The 22,511-nt window shown below is 35.5% G+C and overlaps 1 protein-coding gene across 1 annotated transcript in view; it reads left to right on the plus strand.

The window, feature by feature from the left end:
- ATRNL1 (attractin like 1) overlaps positions 1-22,511 on the plus strand; it is a 511,175-nt gene that overhangs the window by 70,167 nt on the left and 418,497 nt on the right. Inside the window, exons 8-10 of the mRNA XM_068397981.1 lie at positions 6,447-6,702; positions 14,704-14,887; positions 16,898-17,052. Of these exons, the coding sequence (XP_068254082.1) occupies positions 6,447-6,702; positions 14,704-14,887; positions 16,898-17,052 (595 nt within the window). The remainder of the gene's footprint in view (positions 1-6,446; positions 6,703-14,703; positions 14,888-16,897; positions 17,053-22,511) is intronic.

The raw sequence follows: 22,511 nt of genomic DNA on the forward strand, positions 1-22,511 counted from the left end.
TAAATTTCGTATTTTTTTTTATTTTTTTTAATTTTTTTTTTTTTTTTGCCAAAGGCACACTACCTTATTTTCCTGTCCTATACTTTGAATGCCACTGTAGTCCAGGAAAAAAGTTATTGGCTTTTAAGATATAGAGGAACTGACTTAATTGAATCCTTTGGTGAATTAATACATTTAACTATAGCCAGCAAACAATTTGGAAATCTGTGGAGACAGTAAAGAAATAAAGTGACAGCACTCTTGATTAGGCTAACCTCCTGACATACAAATTGCTGCAGTATGTACTGTCTTCAACTTGAATTTGGTCCTGTTGGGAAGCTTAGGTTATACTATGCTCCTTGTGTAACTTTTTCTCAGGTTCTTACTCAGTGAGGATATAGTTCCACAATAAGCTAAGAATATAAAGCAGATTGCAGGAGGAAGAGTTCAGTGAAGACTGCTTCCCAGTCTGTCAGTCCTGATCAAATGGGAGAATTATGGGATCAAGTGGGGTTGTTGATTCATTTATTTATATCAACAGAAAAAAATGAATAATGTTCTCGATGTTACCATATTAATGAAGGTAATAGTCTGGGGAAAGGAAAAGGAGATACTAGACAATCCTAAACCAGGTGGCAGGTATTTAATGCAGAAAACAGGCTTGTGATGGATGAGTTATTGCCAGGTGACTTTTTTTGAGTCTTATTCATATTTTGCTTGAAAAAAAATTCCAGATATTTCTTAATGATGTACAGATTTGACTAAACTTTTAGAAATTTCAGGTAAGCACAGAGAACAAAAAAGTTCTGATGAATTTTTGAGTCCTGTTAGTTTACATAAAGTCAATTTATATGCTAATACATGGGTGCAGTCTATGGGAGGAAAACAGATTGATAGTCTTGTTTCAAGAAAATGGAGAATGACTGGTCTTCATGTGGTTTGTGAGTAGCACTTCTGTGACCAAATTTTCAGGAACAGATTGGATTTATATAGGAATTCAGGCAGAAAACTCGTTTCTGAGAGATAAATTTTTCTGTGCAACAATGATACAGTTAAGAATTAAAAAATGAAAATTATGTGATTGCTTTAACATGATTAATTTACTTTTAATTAATTAGGAATGGATTATAAATTACCCCCTTATTGTATTTCCTTTACACTGTTTTGTGGTAACTACCAGATAAGATTCTTTTGGAATGCAGGCAGAATTTGCGTAACAGTCTAGTGTTCCCAGGTACAGTCAGAGCAGCTGATAAGTATCGTTCTTTTAGAAAAAAGAAAAACTGCAAAGTCTAAAGAATAAAAATATGATAAGTTTTAGAAAAGTCTTGAATTACTGCATTTATATGAAATACAAAATCAATATTAACACTGAGATACAGTGTAGAGAAGAGAGCCTGTCCAAGCTCAAAGGAACTCTGTTCAGGATTCAATGTGAAGTATGTAGAAGAGTTACTCTGGTCTGCTGTATAGTCTGTTGCCTGGGACTTATCAGACAAGTGGGTGCTCTTGTGCTTCTGGTGATTTGTTGAGTAACTTCCTTGCTCTGTTTCAGTTTTTTCTCACTGTAAAATGCTCCTTTGTGAAGTGATTTGAAGTCTTATTAAAACTACTATGCAAAACCTAGGTGATACTATTGGGGCATGATTTTTCAGGAATTAGTGAGTACACAGCCTTGGAAGTCAGGAACATGAGACAGCTGAAGTAAAGCATACTGGATCACTGGTCATTTTTGCAATTTTTATTTTTTTTTACCTCTATTAAAAATAAGTATTCGTTTACCTATTTTGTAGAAATTCTGTGGCTTACTTTGTCAGTTTTTATGAAACTTCGAATGCATAAATCACCATATTAATTTATGATTACTCACTTAAAGGAGGATTTATTTTTGGATTTGGAGCCTTTATTAATTTACAGAAATTAGTGCTTTTATGTAGATCCTGACTTTCTTTGTTACTGTAACTCTAAGGATAAATGCAGATTGAAAGAACTTATTCTCTTTTGGACTTCTAAAAGAATTTTTCCCTCAAATTATAAAGTGCAGACTGCAAAGCCTATTGCCATTTGTTTACCAGAACTCTAAGTTTTTCTCATGTCATCTCTTCAGTCACACAAAGGAAGTGGCTTTTCAAAGCTTGTTTGGGTTTTTTTGGTGGTTTTTTTTGTTTGTTTGTTTGTTTTTTGTTGTTGTTTGTTTTTTTTTGGTTAAAGAAAAGTATTTTTACTTTTACAATTTGGATATTGTTCATGATCGTACAATGGATTGTTATTGTTATTGTTTTTAATAGAACATTAAATAAGGAAGAGGATCTCCAGAGATGTTCCTGTTTTAAAAATTTGTTTTTGCAGAAACACAAAGAATAGCTGAGGTTGGAAAGGACCTCTGGAGAACATCTTGACCAGCCTCTCCACTCAAGGCAGGGTCATCTACAGTATCTTGCTCCAGACATCGTCCAGTTGGGTTTTGGATATTTTCAAGGATATTCAATTCCACAATGTCTCTGGGCAACCTGTTCTAGTCTTTGACCATCCTCACTGTAAAAAAAAATTTTTTTTCTTACACTTAAATTGGACTTCTTGTAATCCAGCTTGTGTACATCACCTCTTATCTGTTCACTGAATAACACCAAGAGTCTCACCAACCATTTAATTTTATTTGAATTATTTGGTTATTTAAAAAACACATTCTCCAAAGATGCTGATGATATCAATAAGGTGAAGAAATTAAGAGGAATTTTGCTGCCTTAACTTGTCTTAATTCTTCCAGCAGGCTTTCCAAATTGTAAGTTTACTTTGAGTTCTTCTGTATTTGAGTTATTCGCTTGTTTTCGTTTCAGCTAGTTGAAATATGTGTATCAATCATTACTCAATAAGAGAAATACTAGATCAAACGAATATTTTCTTCTCTTGAGAAATGTGATTTAACTGTTTTGTTCAAATCCTGGCTTTGATCTTAGGATTCCTTCCTTCTGCTGTTATCCTCTCTACCCAATATGCACATTCAACTAATGACAGATCATATACCTTATGTCATCTTTCTTTATCATTATGGTTCATCAAAAATTTCTACTGAAATAACTCTGTTGGGGGTGGGGGGGGGAAAGCTTATTTGAGAAAATGGAAACATGTATTGGAAAGTTTTGGTTCCATTGAAACTAACAGGAACTATACTGGCTGTTCTGGCTTGTACCTAAACAGTTGCCAGGAAACCAATTGATGTGCTCTATAGGTGGGAATGTCATGAATGAGGGAGCTGCCCACCTGCTCAGTTTACAGCAAGAAATTTCTCATTTTTGCTGGAATTCCCTACTGAGCGGGAACTCTGAATTACAAGTTCAGTATACAGTGTAGTTTTATATACTTCAATTTGCATGTGGTAATACGTATATGAGATTTTCATTGAAAAACCACAAGGTTTTTAAAGGTTTCTGAAACTTCTTGCATAATTTTTTTTAATGTGAAGTAATATATCTAAAATGACCAAGGTTAATTTATTGAGTAAATCCTCACCTTCACTATCCGCCACTGTGATTAAAAGTGTTGCTTTTGACATGTAGCATCAAAACTTTAAAATATGAGTATGTTGAAGACCTTGTATCTTTTTGATGCTTCTCTCCCCATTTTGTTATCTGTTCCTTGCACAGTCTGCATCTTGGTCTTGTCCTTCTTCCAGGCTGAGGAGTACAATTTTTAACGTCTTCCATCTGGGACAGATTCTTGACACTTTTTCCTCGCTAATTTCACAAGGACTCTCAGTTTTATATTTTTTGTGGTGGTGGTGTTCTTCATCTCATTCCTTTTGTGGTATACTATCTTATTATAAACAAATTTATAGTATTCTTTATTAATTTAAAGGTCAGCAATCTGTGTACTAGCATTCTTGAAACTCTGTGTCTTGTGTATTGTGTCTGTCAGAAAACCTCACCTTTAGCATATACCTTGATTTATACTTAGTTTATAAGTTTATACGGGGATTCCTTCTTTTCTTTCACAATCTTTAGGCTGCTCATGACTGTTTGCACTTGTATCCTTCCTACAATCTCTTCTTGGTTAGGCTTCCCAAATAAGTGCCCACCTTTATGAGCCTAGGACATTGTTTTTGTCCTGTATAAATATGCATGTAGCATCTTTTCATTCTATATTTCGTCCACCGACTTTGGTCTGTGAGCCTTTCTTTCTCAGTGTTCAGCTGATCATCACTAACTTCTGAAGTGTTTTTCAGCAGCACTAGGAGCTGCTTAATCTCAGAAATAGCCCTGAGCGAAGCTTAGTTAAATCTGTTTTTGTGGTTGATAAAGCAGTTGTCATGACCTTCTTGTCTTTTTCTCTGTGGATAGTCTTGTGTACAGGATCTGCTGTGTCATTTATAAGGATTGCTCCTCACAGAAGTGTTCTTTTATCTGAACTTTGAATCATTTAAGCAGAACTGCGAGGAGGACTTTCTTACTGTCAGCTGTCCGAGTAATGGTTTTGAAGTTCATGCGGCTCTTTAGGTCACCTTTTTTTCTGTAGTGTCTTTCCTCAGTGTCAGAAATATTTTTTCAAATATTGTTATACACCACCTGCAGCTCCCTAATTAACTCTGTCTTCCTGCTGTAGTCTGTTATCTGCATGTAAAAGTAAATATATAAATAAATTATTAGTCCACTATGTTAGCAATGCTGATTTGCATTTTGATATCTATGTGGCAGTGTAATGAATAAACCATACAGGATTCTTTTAAGAAGAATATTTGTTCAAGCCATTCTTTTGGCTGTAAGGAGGTTCAAGCCTCCTTACAGCTTTTGTGGGTCTTCACCAAGCTCTTTAAAATGTTTTATCTCATAGGAAAAAAAAAGGGTTCGATATATATATCTAATCCTCGTACAAATTCCTACTGAAGGATGTGAACATCATCTGTTCAAACACCACCACTCCAAGCTAATCGGTAACACAGAGTATCACTGCATAAGTGTGATTTAAATTCCAAATCAAGAAAGGTTTACCTAACTCAAATGAAAAAATAGTTGAAAATTTTGCAGAAATTTCAAGTGTACTCTTAAAGACAGGTCAGATAATTTGGTCAATCATTTACTGACTAATCTCTTTGAGTAATGACGTTTTTCATGTAGTCCTGGACTCTGTTGTTTACCATCAACCGTAGATATATAGACAGCATTATAACCCTCTCAAGCCTTTGTTTTGTTGGACTAAATAGACTGTCATTCTACTGATCATCTCTATTTTACATGCCTGACAGTTTGAGTTCATCTTTCTTGATGTGTACGCATGCAGTTTACATTACTATTTAGATCCCATCAACTCCTTGTACAATAAGTCTGAATTTTCCACATAGTTGATCCGAACTTCTTATAATAGGTAGTGTCTTTATCTTCTAGCCTCTTTTTTTCTGAGGCTTGGTATTCCATGCCAAGCAAAACTTTGCCAAATGTGCTAAGCCTGCAGCTTCCTTTTTTTTTTTTTTTTAAACTAGGTAGGATTGACATTAAGTTAAACCCTAGAATATTACATTGCAGTATGCAGAAGACAACTGCTAACTCTACAAACACTATGCAGATGGGGTGCAAAGTGTATGTGGTTCTCGTATGTCCTAGCAAAGACTTAAGTATCGTTCTCAGAACCAGAGGCAGTTTTTTCTACGTGGGATAAACTGTCCTTGAGCCAGTCTGTGAAGCTGACAAGCTGGAATTTGTTTTGTGACTTTGTATGCCTTGGTTTGCTACTCTAGATGAAGTTTGAGATTTAGTAGGATTTGCTTTCAGTCAATATTTAAGTAAATCATTCGTTACTTATCAAAACAGATGACATTGCAGTTTGAGGTATGTGGCTCATGAAGACTGGATAATCTGGTTTGCATCCTTTTAAAAGAACTCAAAGTATTCCCATATGGGGTTTGATCTTAGCAAATGTGCCCAAAAGGATGCTATACACATATTGTCCCTTTTCCTTGGGCTCTGATGACTGTGAATTTTCTCAGGACTTAAGTTACTTTGCTATTAAGAGAGAATGTGCTCTGTTGTGCACACACTGAATGAAATCCCTATAGACTGAGCATGTGGAAAATCACATTTTAGTTCTGTGAACTATTCCTTAAGAAAACAATATATTATCCTTCCTGTTTAGTTTTTTTTTTTTAATAGAATGCTGCAATATGAATTAGAAGAGCCATGTAATTAAAGGTTTTCTGCTTGAAGTAATCCGGTTGAGATTCATTTTAGTGTCATTTTTATGACTGGGTTTATTTTTCAGAGAAATAGTCTCCTTATCATTATTGGTTTAGTTTAAATATCATTGTCGGGGATTAGTGTCTGATATCCAGCTGGTTAATGTAGTATTAGTTAAATGTGAAGATTTAAATCAGATTGTTCAGTTATGAAATATTACACAGCACAGAAGTATGCAGTTCGGATGTTATCTTTCTGTAATCCATTATTTGCTTTTTCTTCCCTCCCTTTCAATTTTTACAGGAAGACATCTACATGTATGGAGGCAAAATTGAAACAAACAATGGCAATGTTACTGATGAGCTGTGGATTTTCAACATACACAGTCAAACATGGAGTACCAGAACTCCTGCAGTACTTGTACATGGCCAGCAGTATGCTGTGGAAGGTCATTCAGCACACATAGTAGAGCTGGACAGCAGAGATGTGGTTATGATTATAATTTTTGGATATTCTGCCATATATGGTTACACAAGCATTGTGCAAGAATACTACATCAGTAAGTCACTTTCAAATAATTTTTATCATGTACTGATTAAAAAAAAATCCTGATTGTTTTTTTTTTAAAGTGAAGAACACTCCTGTTTTCTGAAGAAAAAATACATATTTTGCAAAATAAATAAAACCTCATCTTTTTTCCTTCAAATTATGTAGGTCAGATTTCTTGTTAACCAGTAGCATTTCACACATGTTTAGAGTATAATGGCTTTGGCCATGGTACTCTAAAGGGGGTAAGGGTTGAAACCAGAAATTCCATGCACTGGTTATTGTTGAGTTGAAATTTACGTTTTTACCATAGACTTACTGTTTTTACCACAGAGTAGATAGAGTAAAAAAGAATATGTAGAACAAGGCAAAACATAATACAATGAACAGTGACTGCTACAATAATGTAGTTATTTTGAAGGTTCTTTAGTATTGCTGTAAGATTTTCATTCTGATTTTCAAAATGTCGTAACTTCATAGTTCATCATAGAATCGTTTTGGTTGGAAAGGACCTTTAAGATCATAGAGTCCAACCGTTAACCTAGCACTGCCAAGTCCATGACTAAACCATATCATTGTATATAGGGTTCTCTCTAAAGTGTATACATGTTGCTACCAGAGGAAATAAGAGAAAATGAACATTAATTTTTGTGAGTAACTTGTCATGTTTCTCTGGGATTCTCCTTGTGAACTGGCAAGATTTTCTTATGGGTGATTTTAAATGCTAGAATTAAATAAACCGAGACGGCTTTTTATCTTGTCCATGGTACCTCTAAGATATTATTTCAATGGAATAAACATGAAAATCTAAACTTTCTGATACATTTTTAGGAATATTTATATGCCCACTAATTCAAATTATAATTTTCTCTTTTTTTGATTCCATGTTTCTATAGAATTTATCTGAGTCCCTCAGTTATTTAAGCAATCACAGAAAGCATAATGCAAAATTTCAAAGTAGTATTTGTATGTTAAGGTATAATAATTTCTTTTTTATTGTTCCATTTTACTTTTTTTTTTGGAATGTATGCATATGTATCTATGTTTAAGCAGATTTATGGATTGGGGAAATCCTTTTAAAACTCGGAGGGTTCTTATACTTCCTGGCATTATCTCTGGTGGTGGTGTTGAAATTTTATAACAATGTTGAACAAGGATGAAAGACAATGGGAATAATAGAGCACCATGATGAGCTTTATCCACACTGAAAAATTTGGTTGAACTGCATAAAACTACTATCAAACTCTGGTCTTGGAATGATGTTTCACAACAATATTATTAGCAATTAGTATTAAAGGCCAGTTTTTTTAAAAAATCCTTAATTTCTGAAAGATTTTTTAATTTACCAGAGAGAAATTTTTTTTTTTTCTTGAAGAGAAGAATATATTCTAGTTTTCTGCATGCTCATTCACTGTAATGTCTATTGGAACTTTGAGTTATTTGCTTCTTCACATGCCGCTTATTTGGTTTGGAGTAGAAGTACAAATATTATTCTTATCTGTTGTTGTGGTTAGTTTAATTATGAAGAGAGGTACACGATTCATTTTGTAGTGTAAAATTTTCTGTCTGGCGGATTTTATTGCCGGCCTTATGGTTGAAATGTGCATCTTGTTTCTATTTTAATTTTTTTTTTTTAATGCTAAAGCTATGTTTGTGGAGGAGTAATAAAACAGACTATAACTAAGCATATGTAAAACAAACAAAGAAAAAAAACCCAAACCTTTCATACCATGGTGATAAACTTTGAGTAGGAGAAAGCACTTATTTCTCTGGCAGTTATTATGGGTCTGAATTATTCTCAAGTTTTTATGTCTCCTTTCTGAGATCATAATTTTATCACATACTGGTGAGAAATTTAGTTTGTTAGAGAAAGTATGCTTCACTTGCATCAAACTAAACTTGTAACAATATAAGGTATTACTTTGGAAACCCATTGATTTCAGTGAGTCTACTCATGTGATGAAGGATCATTGGCATATGCAGTGCTTTGCAGAACATGGTCTATATGCTGTAACTGAACCATTTATGCCATAGATAATTCTCATATTTAATTTTCCCTCATTGCATCTCCCTCCTTCCCCTCCTCCCTAAGTTAAATGAATTTTGTGGCAGATTTTCATGAATTCTGTGTCAGTTGTAGCATTTATCTACAGTTTTGCAGCTGTAGGATCATTTTCAACCATAAAATTCCAGATGGCGGTTTGAATGAAGAATGACTAGTTTTTTTGGGACTTTAGCAGCTCAGAATCCAAACTTAAAAGACACAGAAAGTGATAGAAGTATTGCTGTGAACCCACCTGAATCGGAAAGAAAATTTGTTATAAAAAAGAACTTCTGACATTATGGAAAGAAAAATTGGAGCCCCATTTTCTCTCTTTCTGCTTGCTTTTAAACCATACATTGCCTTAACATTTCAAATTGTACTGCTTTATTCTTTCTAAATGTTATCAGCCATGGCTTTTAGTTCTAATGCAAGCTATTTTTCAAGCATTTACCAGATGCCTACTGAAAGAAAGAGGCATAGAAAGAAGCAACTTACCCTTTGATTCATATGAATTGAAACCTCTAGTGATCCAGTTCTCTTAATGAACTTAGATTAACTTGATAAGTGGAATTCTGGTGCTAAAGCCTGCTGACCCAGATTTCCATGAGGTCTGGGTCAAGAAACATCTAAAGAAGTTTTAATTGTTTGTGGATTCCCTAGCTAGCTTTTCATATAGATATGTATTGTGGTTTAACCCCAGCTGGCAACTAAGCCCCACACAGCTGGTTGCTCACTCCCCACTGATTTGGATGGGGGAGAGAGAATTGGAGGAGTGAAAGTGAGAAAACTCGTGGGTTGAGATAAAGACAGTTTAGTAGGTAAACCAAAAACCACACATGCAAGCAAAGCAAAACCAAGGAATTCATTCACCACTTGCCATCAGCAGGTGTTCAGCCATCCCCAGGAAAGCAGGGCTCCATCACATGTAACCATTACTTGGGAAGACAAACACTGTAATTCCAAACGTTCCCTGCTTCTTCCTTCTTCCACAGCTTTATATGCTGAGCATGATGTCATATGGTGTGGAATATGCCTTTGGTCAGTTGGGGTCAGCTGTCCCGGCTGTGTCCCCTCACAACTTCTTGTGTGCCCTCAGCCTACTCACTGGTGGGGTGGGGTGAGAAGCAAACAAGGCCTTTGCTCTGTGTGAGCACTGCTCAGCAATAAAGAAAACATCCCTATATTATCAACACTGTTTCCAGCACAGATCCAAAACAAAGCCCCATACCAGCTACTGTGAAGAAAATCAACTCTATCCCAGCCAAAACAACACAGTATGTATTTCTTATTAACAAAACATGTGAAGCAATTGTGTGTGTGATCTGAGAATTTCTTTGGCATTGTCTGATTAGTGAAGAAAGTAATTTCTATCAAAGTCAAATAAGTTCTGCAAAAATCGGACATTGTTTGCAGGCAGATTTTCACTATGCAGAAGCACAAGAATTCATTTCTACTCCAAAGGTATGGGGGTTGCTGCAGGAACAAAAGAGCTTCCTGTTGTCCTTTCTTGCTATACCTAGACTTATGACTTTTCAGGAACCAATAAATCCTGGTATGGGAATTATGTGAGTGTTTTTACTAACTTGAACCATAAAGCTCTTCTGGGTTACTCCCCAGGGAAATTTATTTCCCTTTAGGTTAGCAATTCCTCATAAACCTTCTAAGAATTTCAATGTGAGTCTCAAGGTGAATATAATAATGATGTTTTGTTTTAGCTGAGGTTTATAAAAGCTTCTTATATATTAAGAAACTTCTGAATAAGTCTTCTGTGGTTTTATTTTCTTTTTTTTTAGAAGACAAATTTGTTTGGGTTAGCAGCATATCACTCTTAGGATGAATTTTTTTGACTTTAGAAGTAGGTTATATGTTGCTTTTGATTAAAAATGTTTCTTTGAAATAGTGTTAAAAGCAATGGCCCTATGATGTAACATTTCCTCTTTTATGTAAGTTAACGTAAGCTTTGTGGTTGCTGAAAAAAATGTCAAAGTTTGCCACTGCAATGAAATGAAGATGTCACACTGAAGTGCTTCTTAGACATTTTGTTCTTTTTACCTAATCTGTTCGGAGGTTGTGCTGTGGTAAGGTTGGATCAGGCCAATGTATCTACCTTTCCTTGGATTTTTTAGTGGATTTCTTAGTGCATATTGAAACAACTTAACCTCAGAATGCTGTTTTACTTATTCTATTTTAATTGATAAAATTATTATTGCTCAAATTTGCAGTTTTTCTTGATTTGGGCATCCTAATGAGTTTCATACAAAGAAATGAACTGAAGAAAGAAAGAATAAGGTTTTGTATCTTATTTCACTTGTTTTGCATTCTTTGATGCAATGGTGTTACATCTTTGGATGTGATTAACTTCCCGTGAGCAAAAGGCTGGAATTTGTCACCTTGGCCATCAAAATCGGTGCTTTTAAAATGTAAACACCATATTTTATAACTCATTTCAAAAATATATGAGGATTGATCTTAAACAGTTTGGGGTTTGTTTACAGTGTCACTGGAAAATTGCTTATAATTTTAGTGTATAGGCATCTTCTAATTCATAGCCTACCTTTATTAATGGCCAGTTTATATTCACTTGTTTTGTGGGTGATATGTGTTTTTAACGTCAGCAGCCATCTTCCTTCCTGGAATTCTCTTTGAATTATGTTTATGGATACCAATCTTCTTTTTTTTTTTTTTTTGCAAGACTAATTAAGGCAACCTCATCTATTCTGCTCTCATTCTAATAGTTCATCTGTGTGCCTTTTCCACAAGAATTTAATCTCTCTTGAACATGGATGATTAGAAAAGCCTGTGGGATATTCTAGGTGAGATTTCACCAGTGCCTAGCTAAATAATCTTAATCCTACTTTATTGGGAACACCTCACTTGGAATGTAGTGAGATGACATTTGTACTGCATCCATGAGAAAGTTGTTTAATGGCTCATAGACTTTTTCTGAGGAAGCAGTGCTCCTACTCATTCTTCTCAGTCATTATCAACTGATGAGCTTCCATTTTACAGAATTTCATGTTGCTAATCCCAGTGCACGCTATCTTTAAATTATTGTTGAATTTTGATCCTTTTTTTTCTGGTAGCCAGGATCATTCAGTTCATTCTGCATGTTTTACTGCTGCTTCTGTGAATTGATAGTGTCTAAATTTGTGCAATTATTACACCTTAAATTTGTGACAGTGTCATAAAATGAACCCATTCTGTTCCTTAAGAAGTATCCCTAGTAATCCCAACACCTCTCAACATTGTTCATTCCTGCTTTTTGGTCAGTGCCCAAATCCCATTCAGTTATGATGTTATATTGACTAATTTCCCACTGTGATACTAGAGTAAGGATATTACTGAAGCCCAGATACTGAGAACACCTGTGCTTCCCTCTGTAGATAATTGTTTTTTAGGCAAATGTGATGTAAATGGTTTGGTTTTTAGGTAAATGTGACGTAAATGGTTTGGTGCATTTATATCGTCCAGTGAAAGAGTTTCCCATTATTTCAACATATTTTATCTTTTTTTTTTTTTTTTAAAACCTTTGTTCTAAACCTTTGCATATTACTGAGGTGAGATTAAGGTCTGTAATTGTCCAGATCTTGTCTCTCCTCCCTCTGGTCTTTAATGTCAGCACTGTGGTTGCTGTTCTTTGGTAATGTCTAACCAGCTTTGTTTAAAATGCTTGCTACTGGGCCTGCAACTTCACTTGCTGTGTCTGTCAGAATTTTGGAATGGAGTCATACCCCCAGCTTCAGTACATTAAACAGATGAGTTTAGCTGCTACCTTAGCTGTAATTTCTTTTTCTGTTTACATGTTTTTGTAGCTGCCTTTTTTCTTTTTTTTTTTTTTCCTCTTGATCAGCCTCCTGGAAATGGTCATGGTAAAGCTGGATGTGAAGTGCATGAGTCCCTTTGACAAAGGTGACTGGAATATTGCAGCCTGTAACTGTGTCCAGCTGTTTAGTATCCGACAGATTTAATTACCTGAAGTTATCATAGTGACTTGCCTAAGCATTTCGAGAGAAATTTCTACCACTTTATGTGGTAGAATTCTCTGGAAGATTGCCCAGATATTGATGAAAAATGTCAAATTATAAATGAAAAGTAGAAGCCCCTATTACTGGAACGATTTTCTTTTTTGTGATTATTTTTTTTTTTTTCCAAAATTAATTTGACCTTATTTTCACACTGTCTATTACACTATCAAATTGAAATCAGGGAAATAATTTTCCCTGAAAAGCATATATACCAATCTTTAGGACTGATGACTATTTAAATGAAAAAATGAGGATGGTGTTGGTGATAGAAAGGGGTATCTGCTGGTGGGCTCCTCAGCAACCCTCTTACATAAACTGTATTAAGTAAATCTATTTGTGAGCAAGGTAATATGTATGTAAAATACAGTATTATTGCTACAAATCTGATGTTTGTGCTCAGAGTTGCAGTTCTTAATAGCTTGATAATATCCAACATAGAGATTGGAATAAAATACTAGTTACATTACACTACATATAAATTGGTAAATGTACTGTGTCAGATATAAATAGTGTATTACACAAATATCGGCATTCATACACCCAAAAAATCAGCACAGGTCTTCCAGTTTAGTCTGTACTTTATAACTTGCTATAAGCACTCGTTACTGAAAAATAACTTGCTTATAGAGGCAGTGCCTGGAAACCATTTAATGAAAGCAGAATAGCAACAGTAATAACAGGAAGTCATGAGTCTTTTCAGTGAACAGAAGAATCCAGAGGAAAAAGAGGTGATCTTAAACTACCTACATAATATCAGAGAAAAATTGAAATGGAATTTAAACTAACTTTCAGATGAAGCAAGATATATGCTGTTGTGTGCTAGCCTTGGATAAATAACTTTATAATGGCAGCCAATTTAGGTTAAGAATTAGGAGGCTGCTCCATTTTTGGAAGTCCTTGTCCACGCTTTCTATTCTTCTGACATGATCTTCAAGAGGCTGTAAGTGAATTATTTCTTCCATTTCACATTCATAGGACTGGCTGCCTAATCATCATAGGCTCTTTTGAATAGGCAAGCTTCTATGGGAAATACCTCCTGGCTTGCTCTTTTTGTGGCTTATGTCATCAGCTGGGAAGATGGAGGGGGAAAAAAATGGAAATTTCAGGACCACAGGCAACAAGAAGTCACTTAACCTCTCTGTCTTTTTTTTATTGCTATAGTAAAACAGTTTCCAATTCTGTTTTGTTCTTCAGTCCTAACAGCTATTGTGAATGGTTTTATTTGGTGTCTCTTTGCAGTTATTAATGTTGTGATGTAAAATGTGGATTTAAGTGCCAGTTTAATGAGCTGCTATCAAATTATCCTTTTGAGTTTTCAGCAACTGAGTAGGTATATTTGCAGTTAAATAACTAAGAAACAGTAGTTGGAAACTGATTGTAGCTCAATAATTTTACATTTTAACTAGCAAAGTGTCTGTCTGTATCCATGTCTACTTTGAGCTACCTTTACGTTACATGCTTCTCACAACTCACAGGGGTTCAGTTTCTGCCAGGCTTCTCCAGACAGTTTACCCACGATTGAGTACAGGTGTTCCTATGCAGCTGACGTAGCTGGAGCACTGAATTCTCATCAGCCGTCTCTGGTGAGAAAAAGTTAAGGTTGAGAGAGAATTAGTTGTAACTCTTATTTTCATATTTTCCAAAAGATTTGGGCTTTTATTTTTTGGTTTTGTGTGTATGCTAACTCAAATGTGGGAGAACGAGATACTGCCTGCCACCTGTAACAAAGATGTATTTGTGATTTAATTAAGAATAGCAGATAATAGCCTAATAACATTAACCAATTGCAGATATTTTGATACATTGGTGTAAAATTACTTCTTAAAACAAGTCCCTAGTTATTGCTGTATTTAGAATTATAATGAAAATGATTTTATACACTTAAAACTTAGTATTGTGTGTTAGCATTAGTAAGCCTTAAATCTATATCTTCTGTACATTCCAGGGTCTAATTCTTGGCTTGTACCAGAAACAAAAGGAGCAATTGTGCAAGGTGGATATGGCCATACTAGTGTCTATGATGAACTGACAAAATCTGTTTATGTCCATGGTGGATACAAAGCGTTACCTGGTAATAAATATGGGTTGGTGGATGATCTTTACAGATATGAAGTTAATACTCGGACATGGTAAGTGGGATTTGTAATGTAGGAAACTAAGTTGTTTGTTACTGAAGAAGAAAACATAAGTGTAGAGTAAGGTTCTAGTAAAGTCACGTAGGTGACTCCGTATCTTTTGCATGTTGTAGAACAGTACATTCTCTGCAAGAAAATGAAAGAATTGTGGTTAGAGATCAGGCTTTAGCCAGCAGGTTAATGGAACTACATACTGAAGGAATGGCAGGGAGGGAGCTTTGCACATGTTCTACAAAGTAATAAAAAAAATTATCTTATCCAGACATAACCACCATGCGGAAATAGTGCATGTGTACTGTTTCCACGTGGTATGAATATACTGCTGATGCACGTTCAAGTACATGTTATTTATATAAGTAGAGAAATCTAAGAACTGTGGAAGGTTATTTTTAACAAAACTATCAGAAATAAGAGAAAATTCCTGGTATTGTGTAGGGATCCTTAGTTATTAATGTTCTTGGTGTTTCTATTTTTGCAAGTTCCTTGTCCATCAAGTTTATTGTAACTTATGAATGCTACTTGTATGTTATGTATACAAAGTGAACTTAAATGTTTGTTCTTATCTTAGAGTTGATTTGAGATCAAGAACTGTTTCTCAGAACATTTTATCCTTGCAATTTAATATTTGTGTTGAGCACTAATAGCTTAACTTTAAGCACACAAGACTTGCTCTCAGATGCTAGAAACGTGGATTTGATTTCACTGAGGCTCTTGATTTTTGAATGCCACTAACTCATGGCGCTTGGGAACATTATTATAAGAATTTTTTGTCCCCTTTAATGTATTTTTAAAATTGCTGGAATTTTAATGCTCTCTTATTATACACTATTATTGGAACAAAGTGATATTGTATCCTTTGAAGGTCCATTCAACAATATAATAATAATTATTGGAATATTATTATTCATATAAAAACTAATAACAAATACTTCTGTCTATATTAATGTGGCATTCTCTGCAGCTTGTAGAGAACTTAACTCTTTTTCGTTTCATAAATATTACACTGTAAGTCAATGGTACTATGGGACTGAAAACTGGCTGAGAGGATGGGGTAGCGACACTTATGTAGTAACAAAATTTGTTTACTGTATCTGTGACATCTTATAATCAGTATTCAAAGCTCTCAGTGAGGCAGCTGAGCCTGAACATGTCACTGGCTAGGTAGGGTATGAGGAAGAGGTGGAATCATGATGGCTTTCTCATGCCTATGTACTTAACTTTTTTCACATTGACATTTGCTTGTACTCACTGTCTGTTTTTCTCTTGCACTCACTCACTCTCAGTTTCTTTGATCTGGCTGAGGTTCATCAGCCTCACTAAGTCTTGGCATACAAAGCTGATGACTTGTTTTATTCAGTGGCACACAGGTTTTCATTTCTTCATATCAATTAAGCATAAGCTTTCTGTTTCTTGGAATGTGAAGGGGCGATATTTTAATTCCTAGTGTGAACATTATTTCTAATACATGATGGAGAGTTACAGCGTTTGTAATACCTGCATTGCTTTGCATTACTTGCATACTACTGCATTAGCAATTATGGGGCAATGTGGTGCTGGGCTTAGGCAATGGCCTGAAACAGTGGAAGCACCTGCTGGCTCCTGGGTATTTCTATTACCATGATAATATCATACTGCAGTATGTAACACTTGGCATTGATACAGTTAACATGAACTAAAGTTTGCAGATACACGTATATGCGCATAAATAATGAATTCAGTGTAAAGTGTGCTGAGACTTACATAATTTGCATGGGGTTGGTATGTGCTGGAGATCTGAAGATTACTCTCATCAGTGATGCTAATGAATAGTGAAAATCAGGGCCAAATTAACAAACTTGATCTGTGTTAGGCTTCTACTTCTGCTGAATCTTGGGGAAAAGTTACTGTTATCAGGAGGGATGAAAGTCAGCACACAATATGCAAAAGTTAGGGGAAAAAAAAAAAACCCTGTACAATGTGTTTTTCATGTGTTAGTATGTATTAATTTATTCTTATGTTTTGCAGGACTATTTTGAAGGAGAGTGGTTTTGCAAGGTATCTTCATTCAGCTGTCTTAATCAATGGAGCTATGCTCATTTTTGGTGGCAACACTCATAATGATACTTCCCTGAGTAATGGTGCAAAGTGCTTTTCTGCTGACTTTCTTGCATATGATATAGGTATGTATTGTTTTTTTCTTATTTGAGTTTTAAATATCACTGTGTTGCTTTCTCAAGTCCAGCTAATGTGATCCTTTAAAGTCGATCCCAAGCACCTTCAAGTTATTTATAAATTATATGGTAAAATTAAAAGATTTTGTTCCATAATGGTCTGAAGTTTCTGGTTTGTGGGACAAAGCATAGTAGCTAAAATGATCTATTTTTAAAACTGTGCCTAATAGTATCTTATAATATGAATAGTGGATATGTTGCTCAATGAATTGCAAGAACTGATGCATTTTGGTGTTCTGAAAGTGTGTTGAACAGAGACCCTGGTGATTATTACCTCCAAGGGTTGATTGATTCCCCCCCGCCCCCAGCCCTTACTGAATATCTACCTAATAATAATAAAATATGACGATGGAATTTAAAAAAAAAAACAAACCCACAAAAACCAACCAAACAAAAAAACCACAAAACCACCCCCCCCCAAACCAAAACATTTCCCTGTAAGTAACACTCGAGAGGTTCCTAAAAAGGTCTGGAATTGGCGACAATTTGGAAAATGCATTGCTCAGTGCTTATATCAAGGCACCACAATAGGTCTGAACTGAAAATCAGGGAGTGGAGAACCCAAGGTAGGCAGCAGTCTGAAAGGTGAGGCAGGGGTAGTCAGGTGGTGGTGCTCGGGAAACTAAGCAAGCTGGAGCTGCCACAAACTGAAGAGCAATCTGGAAATGTAGGAAGTCCACACCAGGAGAAGCAGAGTGTAGAGAAACAGCCTCCTGGGAGCCTGATTGTGGTAGACAGCTGGTTGTAGCTGACAGCTAAGATGCGTGGATTTTGCTGGATGTCTCCCTCTGACAAGTTGCTCTCCCAGCCTTCTGCCTCTTCCTATGCATTTCGGATTAGAGAATTAATTAAAAGATTCCTGACTTTGAGACTGAAATACATTACTTGATCAGGATAACTGCCTTGGTATATGTCTGTTTCACATGGAGCAATACCCCACTCACAGTCTAGCATGAGCAGTCTTGCCGAGTGGGAGGAAAATTGTGGGGGATACTTCACCATATAGACTTATGGGATTACTACATTTAACAAATCAGGACAATAAGAGACTCTGGAATACTTTTGCATCATTATGTTAAGGATAAACTGTGTTTCCATGGACAGCAGTGCAATGAAAATGGCTAAGCTATTTGTGCTTAGTTTCATGGGACAGAAGAGGAAGAGGGTGCTAAAAAAAAGTTTACTTCTGAAGTACCAAAGCCTGCTAGTATGCAGTCCAAATGTCAAAATACAGAATTCATTCCCAGTTACCCGAGTTCAAAAGTAGAAGTGAATAATAACAAAAGAACCCTACAAAACTTTGCTGACCACCAGCTGGGAGGAGGCTAGACTGTCATTCAGGGAGAATGACATGATTGGAAATGACGATCGGCATAAGATAATGTTTAATGGAACAAGGTGCAGGACATACACTTAGTAAATGGTAAGAATTTTCTCCTACAAACTGAAGGCACGTTGCTGGAAATGACAGTGTTTTGTGTGTCCGAGTCAGGAGTGGCATGTGGCTGTGGCCTGTGCAGTCCTAATAAAAAGAAGAAAGAAACATCAACACCATTCTCAAGGCCCTGGATATTTTTGTAAAATTTTGGCAACACACATTTAAGAAACACAAACTCAATCAGGGCTTTGCGTGGTGAGTGGTATTAAGGCTGACTGAAGCATGAGGAGCCCTTAGCATTAGGAGTTAATAAAACTGAAGGACTGAAGCGTTAGGAGGTAATAAAAGGATGCGGTATGTTTAATTTTTCAAGAGAGTGGCTGAGAGCAGAAAAGCGTGTTGTTTATAAATATGTCATAAGAATATACTTTGGAGGAAAACTGTTTAAGGTAAAAGACAGTCTTGAGACAAGACTAGATGGGTGTAAGCTTTCAGCCTGTAGAATGTTTCCAACCATTAGAGCTGTGCAGTTATGGAAAAGCCTCCCTACAGGATTGTGGAGGCTGTAAATCTAAGGGAATTAAATGAGTCCATAATCTGTTTCCGGTCTTGTTTATTGCCACTGTTGTTCTTACCATAAATAGTTTTTCCCTTCCCTAATGTTCAAGACCATATTTTATGCATAGGCTGCAAATATAAACACAGGGGTCATATTTGGGCCAAAAAACACAGCCACTTGTCCTGGGAAATAAAAATTGGGAAATGTGTCAAGAGCAGTCTGGGAAATGGACTCATGGATGATGCTGTTGAGAATAGCTTGTGGATAGCGCCTGGATCTATTTTTGGCAAGTGTTTATCATCTGAATAGAGTGGTAGAAGAGGGTGAGACATAATCCTTTTATAGGACTGGTTGGTGGTTCTTTATGGCTTTGTGTATAGATATCAAACATTCTGCGTTTGCTCTCATAAGAAAATAATCGGTAAATTAAGTACATGGAACATATACATGCTATTTCCTACTGATTTCATAGAGTGTGCAAATGAAGCCTTTTCAGAACAGTTAAATTTTTTTGACTGTATCCCTGTATTAAATATTCTGTAGCTTCTTGTAGACATCTGATGGTGTGAGCTATTGATTTTGTTCTCATTTCAGTTTACATCTGGTTTTAATTTTTAATGAAATAGAGCTCCCTCCTCATTTTAGAGGATAATATTACTTATTGGTCTACATTTATTTGTAGAATGTGCACTTGAGAATCAATAGTATGAGTCCCAGGATCTGAATAAGTGTAACTTTCTGACTTCCATGCACCAAGATTTTTTTTGTTTTACTCATGAAAATGTTGTATGCAGGATTTTTTTTTTAAGGTGGAACAATATTTTGTTTTTTCTGTTTGATTACAATATTTAATATGGTATTCATATTTTCTTGCAAGTCACATTCTTCATGTGTTATCAAACCGATGAAGTACAAAAGACACAGGTGTAGTAATTGTTATTTTAAAAAAATTTAAATCTATTCAGATTGCTTTGATGCAAACTTAGTCTTCTGTATTATTCATTTCACCAAATTAACAACACAGTCTCACAGCACATGATAGATAGATACACTTTTTCAGAAAATAGTAAATACTTATTTTACTAAGAATTAGATAATTATGGAATGGGTATATTTCAGAATTTTATTTACCTTGTATCATGAGTTTTTGAACAATGCTTGGAACACAAAAATATATGATTCTATCAGTATCACGTTTCCCATATACCTTGCAAGTGATGGAATGTTATGCTGTTCTATCTTGGAAAAAAAATAGGTGCTGTCTGGAAACCAGCTGAATCCTAGAGATAGAGCCTATACTATTTATGTTCAAGTTGGACTATAGACTACTTTTGATTATATCTCTTATTATATGTGACATAGTCTTATGGATAGATTGCTTCAGCTTTTTATTATCCATGAAAACGCTTACTGTTTTTCATACTAATGTGAAATAACTATTTGAGAGGATTAATCTCTGTTAAGTTTAGCTGTCTAAAGGGTTGGTTTTTAATACAATCTGGTAATCCAGACTCTTCCTCTAGTCAATGGAGGGAGATAAGTATCTCCAGAGAGCAATTAATTTTATTAAGCTTAGGACAGAGTTGCTTATTTTTCTTCTTTTCTGGAATCAGTCATTGTTCTCTAGGTACTGAACTTAGTCTACATGCATAAGTTTTAGACAGTTAAATGTAAGTGTCCTAAACCAAGAGTTCAATTTAGTCATTTTAAATGCTTACTACATCTGAATATATTTGTTAAAGCTGAAGACTTGGAAGTCTGGAGATGTTATTAAAACTATTATGATGCCCTCATTTTCATAATTTAATATTGTTTGGTGTATTTACTTAAATAGTGGTAAACATATGAGAAGTTGGCTGCATAAAATGAGCTTTAGAAGCCTGTCCTTTGGTGTGCTTTTGTCCTCCTCTAATATTTTAACACCAGACTTGCAGTCAAGTTGCTCTGGCAGCTCCTTAAACATCCACAAATGGTTATCCTCATAGAGGTGAGATGTTTTCTGACTGTGCTGTTATTGCTTACATTACACTGAAAGATTGACCTTGGCAATAGGGACAGAGTTGCCCCTGGGCTCAGTCTTGGATGCTCTGGTTGACCTACAGTTTTCTAATTGATGTTGGTTCTGGCTTTTCATTGTCTACTGTTCACTGGAGTGCCATAGTTAACTGTTCAGTACATAAAAAGAACCTGAAGGGCCTCAACTGGTGAGATCCTGCCTGTTATGGATGTAATGTCAGTGTTCGAACTAGGATGTTTATTCAGTTGTTCAATTCTTCCATTATAGCATTTTGAAAGACATTAGTTCAGTCTGCTTTTTTTTTCTTCAGGAAAAGTCCCACGAGTCAGTTACTGTTGGCCTCAAGTTCACCACTGTGTTTTCTGCCTACATAGTGGTAGAGTGGTTCAACTAGGCCTAGTGTGCTGGGGATTTTTTTCTGAATACTTGATTAATTTAATTATATACATTGTATAAGGAATAGAATACACTTCAGAGAGAAACTGTGGTGATCTGTGTACCATACAAAGTTCTAGTCCAGCTCCTGCTCCAAAGTGTAATTGTTTTGCAGAAGTTAGTCTGATGAGTACACATCTCAATAACTGGGCTGAATTCTGTGAAAGGATGAGAGTAGTGAAGTAAAAAACACTTCATGCAAAGTAGTTCTTAATTTTTTAAACATTTGTAAACAAAATAAAACCACTTCATAAAGACATCTCATTCTTTGACCATGACTAAGGATTGTTTGGTGTAAGTTCGGAAAATTTGAGGACATGCTTTTACATACATTTACATGAATTTGAGCAAAAATAGCATCCTTAGGTCAGCTATCAAATGGGCTTCAGTGTAATCAAAATGAGCTTAAAAACTATTATGGAGTCTTCTTGCTGCTATTGGCCTGCTGGTGTTGCAATAATTGTGGAAAGCCCTCCCAGAGAAAATAGAACTCTGGTATTGTCTTGAAAAATACCAGAAGTTACACTGTGAATGTTCAGTCACATTCCATCTTCTGGGCTATACCAACAACCAGCTTTTTGGAACAAGATTGTATCTGGTAACTGGATTTGGAGCAAGAGTCTTACTTCGCTCTGTTCTCTCCTGTAGGCTTGGGAAGAGGGTGACGCATTAGAGCTTTGTTTCTTCACTTTTATCCTCAATCTTTGTATCTAGTATGAAAGTTTAAAAACCACACCATATGTCCTTCTTCCTTATGCTGCCCTATAATTAATGTTACAATGCTGATAAATTAATTGTATAAATCTGATTTATAATTTGCATGACATTAGCATTACTGGAAAGCTTCTCTCTAAATGGGCAGATAGGTAGTTGGAAGGACGTGTCCATGTGGGTTTTAATTTTCTGAAGGAGAGCTCAATTTTCAACCTGGGAAACCTGATGAAAGACTACTAAAAATAAAAAAAAAACACCACACCACCACGCTATGTAATTATGTACATATGTGTGTTAAATACATG

This window comes from Nyctibius grandis, chromosome 4 (genome assembly GCF_013368605.1).
Source record: "Nyctibius grandis isolate bNycGra1 chromosome 4, bNycGra1.pri, whole genome shotgun sequence".
Classification (NCBI taxonomy): Eukaryota; Metazoa; Chordata; class Aves; order Nyctibiiformes; family Nyctibiidae; genus Nyctibius; species Nyctibius grandis.